The sequence below is a fragment of the Artemia franciscana genome, chromosome 12 (genome assembly GCF_032884065.1).
Source record: "Artemia franciscana chromosome 12, ASM3288406v1, whole genome shotgun sequence".
NCBI classification, from domain to species: domain Eukaryota; kingdom Metazoa; phylum Arthropoda; class Branchiopoda; order Anostraca; family Artemiidae; genus Artemia; species Artemia franciscana.
In genome coordinates, this window is record NC_088874.1 from 7,222,920 (window position 1) to 7,240,454 (window position 17,535).

General features: G+C 35.3%; 1 protein-coding gene across 4 annotated transcripts in view; it reads right to left on the reverse strand.

Moving 5' to 3' along the window:
- Positions 1 to 6,932: 6,932 nt before the first annotated feature.
- Positions 6,933 to 17,535, reverse strand: part of LOC136033623 (MAGUK p55 subfamily member 7-like) — a 57,549-nt gene continuing 46,946 nt past the window's right edge. For 2 of the 4 annotated variants that reach the window (XM_065714420.1, XM_065714417.1), the window contains 2 exons: positions 13,846 to 13,986; positions 6,934 to 8,138 (listed from right to left, as the gene is read on the reverse strand). In XM_065714420.1, coding sequence (XP_065570492.1) covers positions 7,962 to 8,138; positions 13,846 to 13,986 — 318 coding nt within the window. In that variant the 3' untranslated portion in view covers positions 6,934 to 7,961. Of the gene's footprint in view, positions 8,139 to 13,845; positions 13,987 to 17,535 lie in introns of all 4 variants that reach the window. The other 2 variants (XM_065714419.1, XM_065714418.1) reach the window with 2 other exon arrangements.

A 17,535-nucleotide genomic window follows, 5' to 3' on the forward strand; every position in this document is an offset into this window, starting at 1 on the left:
TAATTTCACAAAAATGGCCAAACCTACATGACTATTAAAATCAAAAATGAACTTGTAAGATGGTAGCGTTTGCCCCCTATGGATTTTTGCTAAGAGCTTCTTCCCATATATGAGTAGTACCAGAAGACCAAGCTTCACTTGGTCTCTGGCACTCGACACTGCGGCAGGCTTCACTGGCACTTCACTGGCACTCGACACGCGGCAGGCTCCTTGTATATATGTGATTCTCGAATTAAACATTAGCATACTAATCTTGCTATTCTTTAGTTTTTAGTATTGAGGTAGCAAACCAGCATTCAATTGAACTAAGAAATTATGGCGTTACTGCCTTCTTCCTGTTTATCCTTCACAAAACTTTTTTAAGGATTTGTAAAAAATCCATATCTCCCCTGACGATATTCTCTAAGTTGAAAGTAAGACTGCAAGGCCTTGTTGGCTGCTCAATCTGCATCAGGTCATGCAAGTATCGTGACAGTTCCTATGATTCAGCCACAACAAACTCAAGCCAGTTTGTGGGGTTCACACGACGAAGTTTTAGTAGTCAGTCCCAAGCATGGTTTGCCAGCAACTGGATCTATCATGGTTCTTTAGATTTTCAAAAGTGAGTTTATAATTCCAAGAAAAACGATCCATTCAAGCATCGTAACATGGGGTATCAGAAATACCTATACAAAGTTGCCACGAAATTAATTTTCGTGCCCACCACCTACATCCCTTTTGAGAGTGTTTTTTCAAAATTAGCCGGTTACTCGCTGAAAAATGGAACTGATCCTCAGACAAAATATTGACATGTTGCTTTTTTTAATAGCCAAAAACAGTCAGTAGTTTTATCATGCAGACTTGAATTTTAGCAAAACCAAGAGTTAATCTGAGCAAAAACCTTATCCAAACATTGATTTTGATATGTCGAAAGTATCAATATTAATTGGTCAAATTATTGTCAAACACTACGTACAGATGCAACTTACGTCCGCAGCATTCTGTTCAGTATTTTCAAGGAACAGTCCCAAGTGTCCGAACACACTAAAATAATCCAGACAGTCTATTTTGTAGAAAAACCGGATGACAGTGTAGAAAAGCATTGCTGTCTCTTGCTTTCAATTTCCCAACAGAAAGAAAAATCTAGATTGGACGGCTTTTTCTTTTTCATCCCCTTTTTGCGGTATGAGCAAAGACTTCTATGGAAAAAAATATAATAAGAAAGTACTCTGTGGGACGAATTCCCATTTTAGATAGTAAGCACCATTTGTGTTTTAGTGGGTTTTAAAGGTGGGAAGCCGGGTAGTTGACAATAGTGAAAGTGCTGCACAAAGTAGACGACCTAACTAAATTTTACCTAACTTATTTTACCTTACTTTTTTAACTAAATTTTACCTAACTAAAATCAATATTACACTTTTATAGTAGATGGATGATGTTAAAAGTTAGGTAAATTTTACCGAACTTTTCTTGTTGAAGAATTTAAAAATAAGGAAAACCTTGCTGTCAGTAAGATTTCGAAGATGTTTGAACACCCTGCTTATGTCTTTCTTCTTCTTTCTTTCCATCTTTATTTTCCATCTTTCCATCTTATGTCTTTTTTCCATCTTTCTTGTCTTTCTTTCTCGATTTCGTCATCTTTGCTTTGGACAAATTTCTCTCGTTCACGATTTCACGTTGTTGCAGATGCTTTTTAGCTCCTTTAGGATATCATGTCACCATGTAATCTAGCCTCCCGCCTCAGTACTATAAAATGCGAAGTTTTTTCTGAAATCCAAGCTTTCTTGGGGTGCCTCTTTTTGCCTAGGACTTGTTGCACGGCTTTATGCATTTGAGACTTAAAATACTTCCAGGCATCTTCGCTGTTCGTCAGAGTGTGAAGTACCTCAAATCGGTTTGATACCTCGACGACGTTCTTTCACTTGGCGTCCAACTCATTCAATTTCTAGACATCAATAACTGTTGGCTTCGCTTCTGACCGCTGGGCTTTCAAGAGAAGCTGAACTTCAGCGCAGAGAAGTTTGTGGTCAGGATTTCCAAGTTCGGCTGATCTGTACGTTCTGCAATTCCTCATTGACGACCTCCAGCGTTTCGGGGTGATAACAAAGTCAATCATTTTCTTGTGCGACGTGGATTGTGCAACATTGAAAAGCCTGTTAGTACCAGTGCCAGCAGCAAATTTTTGAGAAGTTGCACTATTTCTACAGTAAAGAGGTTGCGCTATTTATGCAATATATATATAGTAAAGAGATTTATACAAAATAGTTTCTTATAAATTTAAAAAGAAGAGGTCCATCAAACAGAAAATAAAAAGAATAAAATCAAATATTCTTCCAATCGCACCATCAATAAATAAATGAAACCCAAAACGAACATACATTACCTGAATGAAAGGTAATACATTAGGAAATATAATGAAAGGTAATACATTAGGTAATACATTAGGTTATACAAAGGAACATACATTACCTGAAAACGAACATACATTACCTGAATTACCTGAACATAATATACCTGAATCAAACTCATAGCGAGGTAGATTAAATGTGAGTAGCCTGACAATCCCCCTGCCTTCTCAAGACCAGAACACGATTTGCAAATTACCGAAAATAAAATGCGTTTTAAGCTTTTTCACTTTTTTAGCTTTATTAAATTAAAAATTATTAAGACTTTAAGGAATAAATAAAAGTATGTGTATAATAAACTGTCAATCCATATTCATTTGTTGTTGTTTTTTTTATAGAAAAGTACAAATTGTGTTCTGGTCTAAAGATGGCATGGGGGTTGTCACCCCTACTCAAATTAATTTCTACCAGTTTTGAGTTTGACTATGGTAATTTCTGTTCGTATTGAATTTCATTTATTGATTGTTGGTTATTTGTAGTAGTTTTAAGCTTGGAGGAATATTTTACTTTATTTTTGCACATTTTTGGCTTAATGGAACTCTTTACTTTTCCTTGAAAAGGAAATTTCGTGAAAAACTTTGTTTGAATCAATTATTAGTAAACACGATAGATGCAGTGGATATATTAAAATTAAAAATAATAAGACTCATAGTTTTGTTCATAGTTGAAAAAACTTCAAATATTACGTTAATTAAAAATTTAATATTTAAAAAATATGAAATAGAAAGACTAGTCATAAAACCAACGCTAGAAGCTACACTGATGACTACAGTCAAGTAATGTTTTGAAACGTGGTCGCTTCAGAAAACAACGAAGGATTTATTAGATACATTCCAGGGGAATTTTTCAATTGTTAACATACGATAAATTTGGTTTTATGCCACTTCTTAAGGCTATAATGAGAGAAAGGTTGAGATGGGTAGAATAATTTTTGTAGATGAAATATAATAGATTACCAAAGATCTTCCTTTTCATCCACTCATCTAAGGTCAAAACCTGGCCGCAGGGTAAGTTTTCACCCCGACAGCTGGCTTTACCTCCCTCAGTTTTGTCTGGTTTAAATGTACCTTTGTTTGGAAGATTCCTGGACCTTTGATTGGCAGTTCAAAGATGAGGACCTTCTAGACTTTTCAAAGAGAGTTCACTGACGGAAAATGGCCAAGGACAGATTCTTTGACAAGTACAGTTTTATACAAGCCTTGACTGATACCTAAATCGAAAAGCTACAGTAATGGAAGTATAAAGCAAGAATTACACCAACTTTTATATTAAACAAGGTTGACATGAACATATATTAAGCACCTCTGTTAGACTAGACACACAAAGGTTTTGATAACTAGGCTAGTTTTTACAATTCAATGATTTTAACCTGAAAAACTAATTAAGGGAATGAACAAGCATGGACAACATAATGGATAAAACTTAATAGAGCTCAGTAAATGGTTACCAAATAGTTGTATCCCTCCTTTAACGATTCACAAAAATGTTTAATGATTGATAGATAATCATCACTTTCCGAATTTGTACTTGTGAACATCCCATACAGAAACTAAAGTTTCACCAACTAATACTGATAAATCCCCATAGGACAAAACCATTTGAGGCCAAAAAACTACCCACCCTATTTTATCAAGAGAGTTCCCCTTGTCTCCTTCCATTCTTGCACGTTCTTTGATATGAATAATTTCTAATACTATGCATGACAAAATGAAAAAAAATGTGAAGAAAAGAAAAACGAGGATAATTTCAGCCAAGTAAAAAAAGGATGGATAAATGTGCAGATATTCCGGTCGAGACATCCACTCAACCGTCCTTATTCTACATAAAGGGTAGACAATATACGGTTAGAAGGAAAAATTGTGAAGCAAAAAAAAGAAGATACTTCTAACCACTGAAAAAAGTTATTATTTTTTTTTTTTTTGTCCTTAGAAGTTTTATCCATATATTTCTTTACTCTTCATTTGTTGGTTATCTGCATATTAATCCTTCCTCTTTCCAGTGTATAGAATCATCCACCTTTTTATTTTATTGTTTTATATAGGGATGCAATTTCAAATTTACTGTAGTAAAATGAAAGTTACATATTGGGTTTAAACCACTCATACTTAGTCGGTTCATATGAAGCAGTATATAATAACTTATTATTAGGTATTGTGATTAAAACACACATTTTTCGACAATCCCTTCTCATATGCACAAATCCAAAAAAAGAGCCTATTGCAATCCACAATTACATATTTTACATCATTTCATTACTATCAACTCCTAAAACTGATAGGAAATAAAATAAAATTGAGGGAAGAACTTTTTTTGGTAACCATTTATTTGATTGACATCAATTTTTAAAACGCCTCTCCTGACTTTTCTAAGGATTTACGGTTACCAAATTTCCGGAAAAGACGAGATTCAAAACAATAAAAATGGGATAAGAGGTTTAAACTTTGTACTTAGGTTATAAATTTGTTGAGGACAAGCATATAATTAGAACAAAACACGGATGCGTGAAGAACAAAAAAATTGTGTTCCCCTCCCCCCGCCCTCTAATGTTTTTAAATTGCTACAATTGTTTTGATATTTTCCAGGAAATTCACTTTAAGTCAACTCTTTTTAGCACCTTATTTTTAGTAGCGTCAATTCGTGAACATTAAGAGGAGGACAACAGTATTTTTCAAAACCTACGGGGTGACAACTTCGTCGTTTTTTTTCCATTTTTTTAGTAAAAAAAAAAAAAAAAAAAAGTGGCAATTTCACTGAAAATACCCCTCAAAAAAAGATATTTTTCAAAAATTAGGGGTAGAGGAAACCCAGGAGGCATATGCCCTCCCCCACATTGACACCACTGCTTTTTACGTTATGAGCTTGTGAATTTTTTAAATTCCACACCTCCCTACCCCACCCATGCCTCTCCCGACAGATCTCACTATTCCACGACTCAGATCTAAATCCAGAGTACATGTTAGGTCAAAACACTATAGCAATTTGAGACGTTTCTTCAACTATAGGAGGGAACACTTTGAGATTCAAGACTACAAATTTGGTATAAGAAGCTTAAACGTTGTATTTAGGAAAAATTTCGCTGAAGACAATAAAAAGAAAAATAACCACAACAAAGCATATACACAAGAAAGACGTCCTTACTACCCTTAAAAGTAAAGGAGGATACGGCATTAGACTTTACAGTCCCTACTGGCGGTGCTGATCTCCGTTTCTTGGCCCTTCAGCCAGGAAGTGCAATGGGGGGTTGGGGGCCAGCCACCCTGTGCTTTCGCACACCCTTCCTGTTTACCTTCCCCAGATTTATCCAGGTACCCATTTAGAGCTGGGTCAACTCTGGCTAAGCTTAGAGTGCCAGGCCACTGACCCCGTCCCAAACAGAAGAATTGAGTACACTGGGATTCGAACCCGCGTCCTCTCAGACAAAGGATCCCGAATCCAGCGCACCAGCCCACTCAGCCAGGACAGCTACTACCCTTACCCTCCCTAAAACCTCTAAATTACTACAATTATTTTATATTGACTATTATTTTCCATGTAATTCACCTTTTTCCCTCTTTTTTGAAGTTTTGACGCTTTAAATCCCTCCCCCGTCCTGATCCAACATCAAGAGTACGCATCTGACCAAAAAGGTATAAACGTTTGTCTGTCAGGTAATGCAAACACAGTTAACTGCCAAAGAAACTTAACACACATACATAATACACTTAACTGCAAACACACTGTCCTCTAATGTTCTAGTTAGGTGTGTATATACTGTAATAGCGAAACTAAATGTTTAAATCTCACTAATCATACACTTTGAGCTGGACTGAAATTATCTTATCCATAAATCGTTTTTTTAAACTATCATTGCTTCCAAATTAAAAGATAGGAATAAAATTAATCTAAAAACAAGTCGAGTTCCATGGAAGCATAGGACATTTAAAATAATTAGTTATTATTATTATTGATTAAAATAATTAATTTAAAAACAAGTCGACTTCTATGGAGATTGTTTAAATTGAACATCAAAAATATCACTTTTCGTAGGAGGAAGATCTCCAAGCCACCCTCCCCTCTTCATCCCGTGTATGTTCTTGATCATTACTATTGAAATCAATAGCAGCTTTTAACGTGTACTGTTTTTTCATGCCGATTTTTGATACCTTTTTTTAATATAGCAACCGGGTAAAACCTCAAGTATCGATCTTACACAAGCTTTGACAATTGAGTAAATAGCAACGAAGACCACGCTACCTTTCCATATCAAACAAACACAACTTAGAAACAATAGAGAAGTCTTTCAAGACAGTGGGATTGAATTCAGTGAACATTTCAGCCCTATGTCCAAAGGCCGTCTTCCGCACAACACAATAAATATATAAATATATAAATATATATATATATATATATATATATATATATATATATATATATATATATATATATATATATATATATATATATATATATATATATATATATATATATATATATATATATATATATATATATATATATATATATATATATATATATATATATATATATATATATATATATATATATATATATATCAAGTATATATGTATACATAATTACATTAAAATATGAAAATTAAAACAAAAAATATTTTTTAAAAACTTTTTCAAACAGCCCTAAGGTCGAAAGGGCGTTCGGCCATAGGGGCAAAATATTCACTGAACTGAATTCCACTGTGTTGAAAAAATTTCCAATATTTTCTAGGTTTTGTTTGTCTGACAATTGAGTTATTCAAAAGCATAAATACCTCCACTTTAATTTTCTTAGGGCTTTTCCATTAAATCACCTGGTTGCCCTACAACTTTAATACCCAAATGAAGTGTACTAGAAGTAATGACAAATGCCCGAAAAACGAGAGATATATTTTAGAGTTATGACTGATAAACCATTTAGGTTATGGGTAATTTGACTAGCATTATATTAAAAAACACTTTAATTTTTTCATCATACTCAAAACAAAAAGGCGTGGGCCTACATCCCATTTCGACAGTTTTATGAGAAATCTAAAAACTGGGTTTTGATACTTTCTGCAGGAATAGTTTAATGTTCAAGCATTTATTATAATAACAATAATAATAGTAATAATAAATAAATAAATAAAATAAAGCAAAAAATATTAAAATTTCAGTGTTTGGTTGGACTCCTCCAAAGCCGTATGTCCGTTTTTTTTTTAGGAAACCCCAAAAATGTCTAGGATTTCTACATTTTTGGAACGGGAGAAACAGATGACTATACAAATTTTCGTCAACAAGTTTTCCGAAGGTTCGAGTCCTGGCATCGCTGGCCCCCAGCCTCTCATTGCGTTTCTTGACTGAAGAGCCGTGAAACAGAATCAACACCACCGCTAATAGCTGTTAAGTCCATTAATATACTTTCTTTATTTATTTATATACAATGGTCAAAACCAGCATGTATTATCTTCCTCAAATTTCAGTTTATTGGTTTATGGAAGTAATTTGGCAAGTGAAGGGCTCAATTTTTTTAAGACATGCCCTTCCTCTAAACGAATTCTTGAATGAGCTATACTAACAAGTGTACATCGAAAATAAATATACAAACTTAAAGAGCCCAGGAGGAAGGAACCCAGAGAGGTTCGCTTTCGACTCGGGTAACTGCACGCAAAAGATGATCGAAGGCATCTGACAGATCAGAGTTGACAATGATTTCGTCAAACCAATGAGAATAGTGAAATTCTATTCGCTCGCCACTTCGAATCATGTCACGGAATTCATCGTCCTAGAATGAGAAATACTGAATATATGTGGCTAGTACGCATACGGGGCAGCATCCGTTCTCTACGGCAGGGCTACCATTGACACAACAAAATATCGAATATTTAATTGCAAGAATTTCCGCATTTGAGAAAAATCCCAAGATATTAGTTACTTGGTTGTTTTACATTTGCTGTTTTTTTCTTTCATAGGCATGTATTTTGGGGGGGATACCTGACGCGGGGGTGCCATGGATATTCTGTGGTAGCCACAACACTGCAGGGTAGAGAATTTGGAGTGGCGAAACCCTATATAGGCCAGTGTATTCTCCTGATGAGCCCTTATGTTGGGTGTTACCTCTGAATTATTTGTCTATATTATTTTTTCTATTGTTTGGTAAATGACGACTTATACTTATTGACGACATGACTGCCTGTCCATGGATTATTCTTTATGGTTGATTGTGTGTGACTATGCTGTTTGACCTATGTGATTGTATGGATGAGTAGGGTTAAGGCCTCATTCAAGTGCTGGTCTATATTAATCACTAATTTAGGAAAACAGTCTTCCTTTTCTCCTGCTGTCTCTCTCTTTTTTTTGTGTTTGTGCTGTTGCATTGGTGATTTCTCTTTTCATGATATTAATACAGTTTTTGAGAGTAATGTTAGTATACATGTTCCAAGATCCCCAGCTCAGCGTTGAAATCCCGAAATTTTGAGAAAAACTCAAAAGCTCGACGCTCAAAAGCTCAAAACTCAAAAGCTCAAACTCAAAAGCTCGACGGAACAGTGCTGCGAATAAAAATAAACTCAAGTATTCTGAGCCGCTCTAATTTTCCCAAGTTCCATTTTGAATTGTTTATATATATTATAGACGATGGAGTCTATTCAACTCTGATAATGTGTGCTGTTAGATAACCTATCATGGCTATCTAAGGTGTCGGCCGAGTTTACTGGAGGCCAAAAGTTGAAATACTTCTGGCTGGAAAATATTTATTATTCTCATTTTCCTCCATGATTTTCCTAAAATCTATGGAAGAAAGATATATAAAAGAGTAATGTTAGTATACATGTTCCAAGATCCCCAGTTCAGGGCTGAAATCCCACAAAATTTTGAGAAAAACTCCAAGTAGTAGCAGCCTTACTCTACGGAACAATGCTGCGAATAAAAATAAACTCAAGTATTCTGAGCCGCTCTAATTTTCCCAAGTTCCATTTTATATATAATATAGACAATGGAGTCTATTCAACTCTGATAATGTGTGCTGTTAGATAACCTATCATGGCTATCTAAGGTGCCGGCCAAGTTTACTGGAGGCCAAAAGTTGAAATACTTCTGGCTGGAAAATATTTATTATTCTCATTTTCTTCCATGATTTTCCTAAAATCTATGGAAAAAAGATTATTTGCCAAGTTGAAGCTCTTAAATGAATTAGGCTGCAAAATTTCAGTGCTTTTATGTCTTAATTCTAGACTTATTATACCAAATAGCATGATAACTTCATAAATTATTCAAATTTTCGTTTTAGAGCCCGAATTTACCTGAAATTAATTTTTATTTCCCGTACTCTATCATTTACCATCATGGCTAGCTAAATTTATCAGTTTTGCATATTGATAATTTGTAGTAGCATACCTTGTTTTAACCAATTATGTCTGGCTACCCAAATTTGTAAAAATAAATAAATCGAAGATTCGAATTTAGTGTAGGTGACCTTAAAGTGAAAATAAATTTAAACGAAAAGATTATTATGTCACCGAGTGGAGAGGACGTAGGATCTAATTGTTTAAAAAATAAATTAAAAAAAAAAGATCTTGAAACGAACAGAAATTGTCCTATATTTAAGGCACACCGTAGCTCATCTCCACTCCCCGATCTTAACACTAGTCTACCAAGTGCTTTCCTGAAAGCATTGTAGAATACAAAGTTTAGCCCGATTTACGCTTGTCTATCAAAACATTGATTTAAACATGGTTTAAATCCAATACAATTAAATTCATGCTAAAATTTTGGAAACATCTGTCTAGAATTCGAATCAGAGAATCTGCTGCTGAAGAAGACATGAAAAAAGGCTTATTCTACGGTAAAGTACAGGAACCTAGACGAAGACAGAAGCCCCCCCCCCCCGTTAAAGGGCGAATTCTGATCATTTCAAGATTTAACATCGGTTTTCGATTTGAAAGTAAAAAGAATCTATCGTAAACATAACATTATTCAGGGATGTCATAAATACGAGGAAGCTACCATCCCCTCACTCTTTACCTTCATGCCCACTTGTAGAACAATACTTCGAGAAAGAACTGCTTGTGTGGCACTTCCTTTAGACTATAAAATTATACTTTCACTTGTCGATTATAAATTATACTTGTAATTTTTACTTGTATAAATTATATATCTATAATAAATTATACTTGTAATTACACTTGTCGATAGTCACTATCCATCGACAAAAGCGACAAAATAGAAAGATTGCAGAAAAGGGCCTGCAAAATAATATTGGGAAGTGGTTATGTTGACAACGAGACGAGCCTCAAATTTCTAAAGTTGGAGTCTCTTAAAGAGAGAAGGTTGTGGATTTCGGTCGAAAAATCCTTGACTCGGAAACACGCCGTGATCTTCTTCCGGGTTTTGAGACACACCAAACTCAACATTCCACTAGGCTCAGAGAGAGAATGAAGAACAATGCAAAGCCGGAGCAACCGCCGATCTACTCGTCCGAGCAGTACCTGAAGTCATTTGGTCCGCACTTCGTAAATCATTATAATGGTAACTTGGAAAAATAATTGTTAATAAACCATGTTTGAATAATTTAATTTTTTGGTGTTTTAAATTGTTTTTGACCTCCGCGGTTATTTTTGTAATTGATAAGAATATTAAGGCAAAATAAAGTGAATTTGAGTTTGAATAAAACAGGATTCACCTAAATACGAGGGACACCAACACCTTATCGAACACTCAATGCGCCAAAAGCTCAACTCTTTTTCATAATTCTTTCCATATTTAAAAATTCCTGTCTTCCGTTAAAAACCGCCGTTTCTACAATTGGAGCTATCCCCATTAAGCATCTATATTGCATACTCAAGTCCAAATATATTCCTCAGAATCGACAGAGATTTGAAGTCAAGCCCCCTTCTCCTATTTTCTACAATAATATCAAGGATGTTAATTATATAAAAAAAAGTAGGCTTTAAATGCTCTTTTTGGTGCCTTAGTCCCCCACACCTAAAAAAAAGATCTAGTAGGCTCTTTTATAATATTTGGTGCGTACCTATACACCGATTTACAAATTTAATCATTATCATACAATTACGTCTACAATTCGTTATTTTAAAAATTTTACTAGATAGGATTTTGAGCCAGCTAGAGCAAACACCGTTATTAACAGCATAAGATTACCAAAATCGGCATTTTGCTGTGGCGTGATCTCTTTTCTGACTTTAAATGTGCTAGAAACTTGGATATCGGTTTGAACTAGTTCTATCCCAAAAATTTTACGACCAACAATTCCGCACAATCATCACTGAAAAAAAACACGCACACACACATCCGTGACCACCTTCCCCAGAAAACTATTAATTTCACTGGTTTGCAGATAGGGCCTTAATATTTCTGAATAGGATTATCAAGCATGCTTAATTTGATGGAGTGATTCTTAGCAAGAAAGCAGCATTTTTGGAGAATGTTTTCTACCTTTTTCTGAAGTACCGCAAATATTCTTATGTAATAAGAATTATTATGTAATATTCCTTATGTAATAAGAATTAGTAAGAATTATTATGTAATATTATGTAATATTCCTTATGTAATATTCTTATGTAATCTGTACACTAAAACTGATGAACTTTACGTATTTCGAATCAGCAAACAATTTTTAAGACCCCACTACCATTTTATTGCAATTAAAATGAGCTGAAAATGGGCTATTCAAAAGCCCCAATATTTCGGCTTCCCTTCCGGAAGCCTTTACCAACGGGTAAAATAAAAGGAAGAAAAAAATGTAATGCATTAACTTAATTAGCTTAATAATTAACTTAATTGCATAAATTTAAATTAACAAAAAAATTAGATTAAACTCGGCCGAAAATATAAATTGCAAATAATTTTAATTGTAAAGTTAAATCGTACTAAATTGATTAATTAACTTAAATTAACTAAAGTAAATGTGTTTAAGTAATTTAACGTATGCATAAAAAGACGAGAAAAAACTAAAATGCTGTAGAAGAAATTAAACAAAATGGATGAAACCCTTCGGATGTCAATACACTAGGATATAAATTATTATTTTACATATTTTCTTTTCTTTTAAAGTTCACTGTCTTATTAAAAGTTTTACCCATTTTCAACAGTTGAATTTCAATTTGATTATATTTCTAACCAGCATAAAATGCTAATTATTTTTTTATGTGAAAATTGGTATTATTTACCTTTTTTAAGATTCGCTTTCTATTGAAGCCCTGTGGTTGCAGAGTGGATTGATGCCCTGCCTGGCAATATGGGTCCAGAAATCGATCGCCATTGACGCAAGGTTGGGCAGCTGCTCGGCTGTGATGTGACATTTGTTATTATTTCGTCTCTTTTTTTTATTTCTCCTTCTACTCCTGTGGTTGCACAGTAGATTGATGCTATGATTGGCAATACGAGCCCAAGAATCGATCCCCGTAACGGGCTCCGGAATCAATCCCCGATGATGCAATGTTGGGCAGCGGGCCCGCTATGATCAACCGAGTTCGTTGATTTTTGAATTAAAAAAAGTGAATAGTTGTGGAAAAGTCAAAGTCATGGTGTGATGTGGACATCGTTATTATTTCTTTCTATTTTTTTTTTATTTCGCTTTCTACTAAAAACTCCTACCCTGTCCCTCTACTAAAATGTCTGACTAAACCAAAACTAACTCGAATGTCTCCTTGTCCCTGTAAAATCACCTAGCAACTGAAACGTCGATTCAACGCCCTATGCACCAGCAATGTATTTTGATAATGTTAATCCTTATCCTCTAGCACCCAGCAACTGAAACGTCAATACTACACCCTATGCACCAGCAATGGATCTGGAGGATCTTTATCTTTATCCTTTCTATTGCATAACTGTAGTTGCAGAGTGGATTGATGCTCTTGTTGGCAATACGGGTCCGGAAATCGATCCCCGTTGACGCAAGGTCAGGCAGAGGACCGGCTATGATGTGACCATTGCTATTATTTCTTTTCTTTTTTTATTTCGCTTTCTACTGCAGCCCTTTGGTTGTAAAGTGGATTGATGCTCTGCTGGGCAACACGGGCCCAGGAATCAATCCCCGTTGAAGCAAGGTTCGGCAGCGGGCCGGCTACGTGCCCCTGTAAAAAAGAGTCAACAACTAAAAGTACACAAAAAATTATGCAAGGAACTCACATGGAAAGCGATTAAGAGTTTTAGGGGTGGCTGTGTAATACAAGGAACTCACAGGAGAAGCGATTAAGAGTTCTTAGAGGAAGAAAGCTGTATTATGCAAGAAATTCAGGGGGGAAGCGATTAAGAGCTTTTAGGGGGGCGTGATATACAAGGAACTCACAAGAGAAGCAATTAAGATTTTTTTAGAGGGAGAAAGCTTCATTACGCAAGGAACTCAGGGGGGAAGGGATTAAGAGTTTGCAAGTTTGCACAGGGGAAGCAATTAAGAACTTGTAGAAGGGGGGACCGTGTAGCTGTCTGAACCACGTACAGTGAATTAAGTAAAGAACCTGAATAACAAAGCGTACCGTGAATCCTCTTGAGTTTGTCTCGTCAAAAGTTGACCTGGCGTAGGAAGAGTGGCGTGTTTCTTTAAGAACTTCAAAAGCCGGTGGCTTAATATAAATGATGTAAGGCTTCAAATCAGCGGTCCTTACAGTTTTCAATGCCTAAAAATATTACACAAAGAAAATACTAAAAAATTACCAAATATCAAGAAATACAGTTCTTAGGGCAGTCCAAAATCGATTATCAAAATTTTAATATGATTTAAATTTTTACTACGAATACAAAGATTTTAATTGCTTTTACAGAAAGGAGAGGAAAACTAATTTGTATAAAGTTTAATTTAATTATATTATTCAACTACATTATTTTATTGCATTATATAATTTGTATTATATAATACGGTAATACTCTATATAAAATTACATATAGTCTAATATTATTATATAATATCATACAATACAATTATATAATATATACGTATTATTTAGTACATTAATGCTATAATATTCGTTTGGCATCTGAAGTGTGAAAATCTACATGTTTTTAAGCCGGATTAAGTTTTGAATATATTGCAGTGGAATACAGTGACCGTCAGTTATTATCAATTTTTTCGCAATAATTGAAATAACACATTGTTATTTATGGACTGCATTACTATTGAATATTGTACTTACTCACATAAGGTTATGTGTCGTCTTTAGTTCACCTATCGAAATTGTTTGGTGGCGAACTGATTTTTAATCTCCCTCTCCGAAAATTGCAGTGGTGTTTCTACTTATTTATTCACTAACATTATCTAAAAATTTTAATTCTGAAACGCCATCCATATTCCAAATGCTTGGGGTGCGTCAGCAGTGAGAGCGCAATTAAGGAACATTGGCAGTACTCTGCAGGTGTCTCGGGCAACAAGCAGAAGAGGGGAGGGACCCATCGCAAGGGCCGTACGTACCTGCCAGCATTTATTTACCCTTAAATTGTAGAGAATAGGTTAGTGGCCCCTACGCTTCCCCTGTTCCTGGACGGACTTGGTCCACCGCTTAATGTGTGCTTACTAAAGGATTGGCGTGCTATATGGACTATGATTACTGAATGCGCATCGAATAAACTTTTCGGAGAAGATATCATATTATATACATGCCTAGTTCTATTCATGTCTGTCTGGTGCTGAACTTTTTAAAACAGTCAATTTCCAAAGATAAAGACACTATGTTAAAGGTTTGTACTCAATTTTTTGCAAAAGATGCAATTAAGCAGGCAATTGAAACCTACAAAGTTGCACCAACGGTTGACATACTTGAGAGGAGAAGAGGATCATATCCAGCGTCATCATTTTTGTCGGACATTTTTGAACTGCTATGCGGCATCAAAGAAAAGTAAGATTTGCAGATGATTGCAATACTTGACCCATCGGATGTGCCTTCTTTTCCAACGGACCCCCCTACAACAGTGGCCTCACGCCTAATTTTTCTGGCGAAAAACAGGAATCATGTTTGCAGAGTTCAAGCCCAGTTATCTGGACACTGATGCCAGCTCGCCAATGCCACTCTGTTCCTGTGGTGCTGTCAAATATTCCTTACAATATTAATATGCGAAACCCTACAAATCAGCGTGATTTTGTGAAAGCTTGGCTGTGCTGACAAGGTGAAACATATTGTTAGTCGCCAAAATGGACTGGCAGTCCATATGATTCAGGAAGATTCTGCAGTAGCAGCAGTGGCTGCAATACCTAGTATTCAGAAAATTCGGGCTAGGATTATAAGAACCGAGTACGCAGGTATTATGAAAATTGACACTGATTTTAATGTTTCTCAAATCTCCGTGCTCGCAAAAAGTATAATTTCTGCGAAATTCAAGTATAATTTCTCGCAAAAATTTCTTTTTGCGAAATTTCTGCGAAAAGTATAATTTCTCGCAAAAATTTCTTCGGAAATTCAAGAGTTGTGCAACTGAAGTTTAAAACATGATGACCCTGATCATGCATTGAAGTTTGGAATGAGGATCGAATATTGTTTATTTCGTGTCACTCGACCGATCAAAAAACCCAAGCAGTGCCTCAACTACTAAGGATTCGGACATTTCGCTCGGGAGTGTTCAAATCCGACGAAGTGTAGTAGATGTGCAGGTGATCATACTAATAAGGATCATGCGTGCCAAGCAGACATAAAATGTGTAAACTTTGGAAAAACCCACAGAAGTAACAGCTTGATTTGTGTAGAAACGAAAAAACACTTTCCCGCTCAAGGCCAAAGAAACAATGTTACAGCCCCAGGGCGTTAAAAATTTATGTCAGTATTTTATCAGAATATAAATGGTGCCCATTATAAACTAGGAATCATTGAAAATTTGTATAATACTTTTGATATTGTGTGTCTTGCTGAGCACCTTTTAAGTGAAAATAATGTGTCATTGTTAGAGCGTTTGCCTAATTCTAATTTTTTTGCACGCCAGCAAATATTAGAACTGGCAGACCTTCGGGTGGTGTAGCTATTGGGATAAATAAAAGTTCGCCGCTTCTTTTTTTTAGATTCAAGTAACATTTATATTGCTGTTGATCTAAAATGTTTTGTAGTGTTGTGTATTTATATGCCAACTAATTACCGTACCCATAATTCTGATAGGAAGTTTGCATCAGCTTGTGCGTGACTATCAAAGATTCTACACAGAATTCAAGCTACCAGCACGTGGCTTGTCATCTGTGGTCATTTCAACATGAATCTGAATGACCCTTCACTGCCGCTTACACAAATGTTTCTGCCGTCACTTCCACTTGGTCTGTCTGTCTTACCTAAATCTAAAGCTTTCTCAGCCATCTTGGTTACGCAGACGATATCCTTCAATTATCGGATGATCTCCAGGTTCTTCAAAAAACAATTCATACAGTTTGCTCTGGTCTTAATACGATTGGGCTTCAAGTCGTCCCCTCTAAAACTGAGCTTCTCGTCTACGGTTCGTCTCAACAACCTTCCGTTACTGTCAATGTCGGCCAGAAACTATTTCTAAATCGTCCTCTCTGAACTATTTAGGTCTCCCGTTTGGATCAAATGTTAAAAATACTAAAACACTCATTGTCTCGGCATTGAAGGAAAAGCTTAGAAAATCGTATGGGCTGCTTGATCGAGTTAAAGGCCAGTTTCACAAAATAAAACTGGACACACTTTAAAACGTTTTTTTGCACCGCAAGTCTTTTTCTTGGTCCCATTTTTGCAAATATCTTCTGCAATTGCCGCTTTGGACTCGGAACCGGTACATTTCCAGTAGACATGGCGCTTTCGATATTTCCTCAAAAACGGACCAGCTTGTGGATAGGTTCCACAGGCATCAAGAAAATGTTGTCGACATTCCACTTAATTGTTTAACTTAATTGTACTGCTAAAGTAGCTGACATGTTGTTTGTTTTTTCTTTTGTGAGTTTTTTCTTGTTTATTGTTTCCATTTTATTTTGCTGTATTTTTGTGCTCCTCTAAGTGCATTTTATGTATGTAAAAAGGGTTTAAATAAATTATTATTATTAATTATATTAAATTATTTACTCTATGCCTATCTACTTTAGTTCTACCCTAGGATGGATGATAGACGATCTATCAAAAAGTGAAATGAATCATTTTTACACAAATCAGGAAAGTTACGCCAGCCGTGCCTCCCACAGAGATCATCTGTCTTGGCTTTACTCTATTTAGCTACAAATCTCAAGTTTTATTCACTTCCACCAA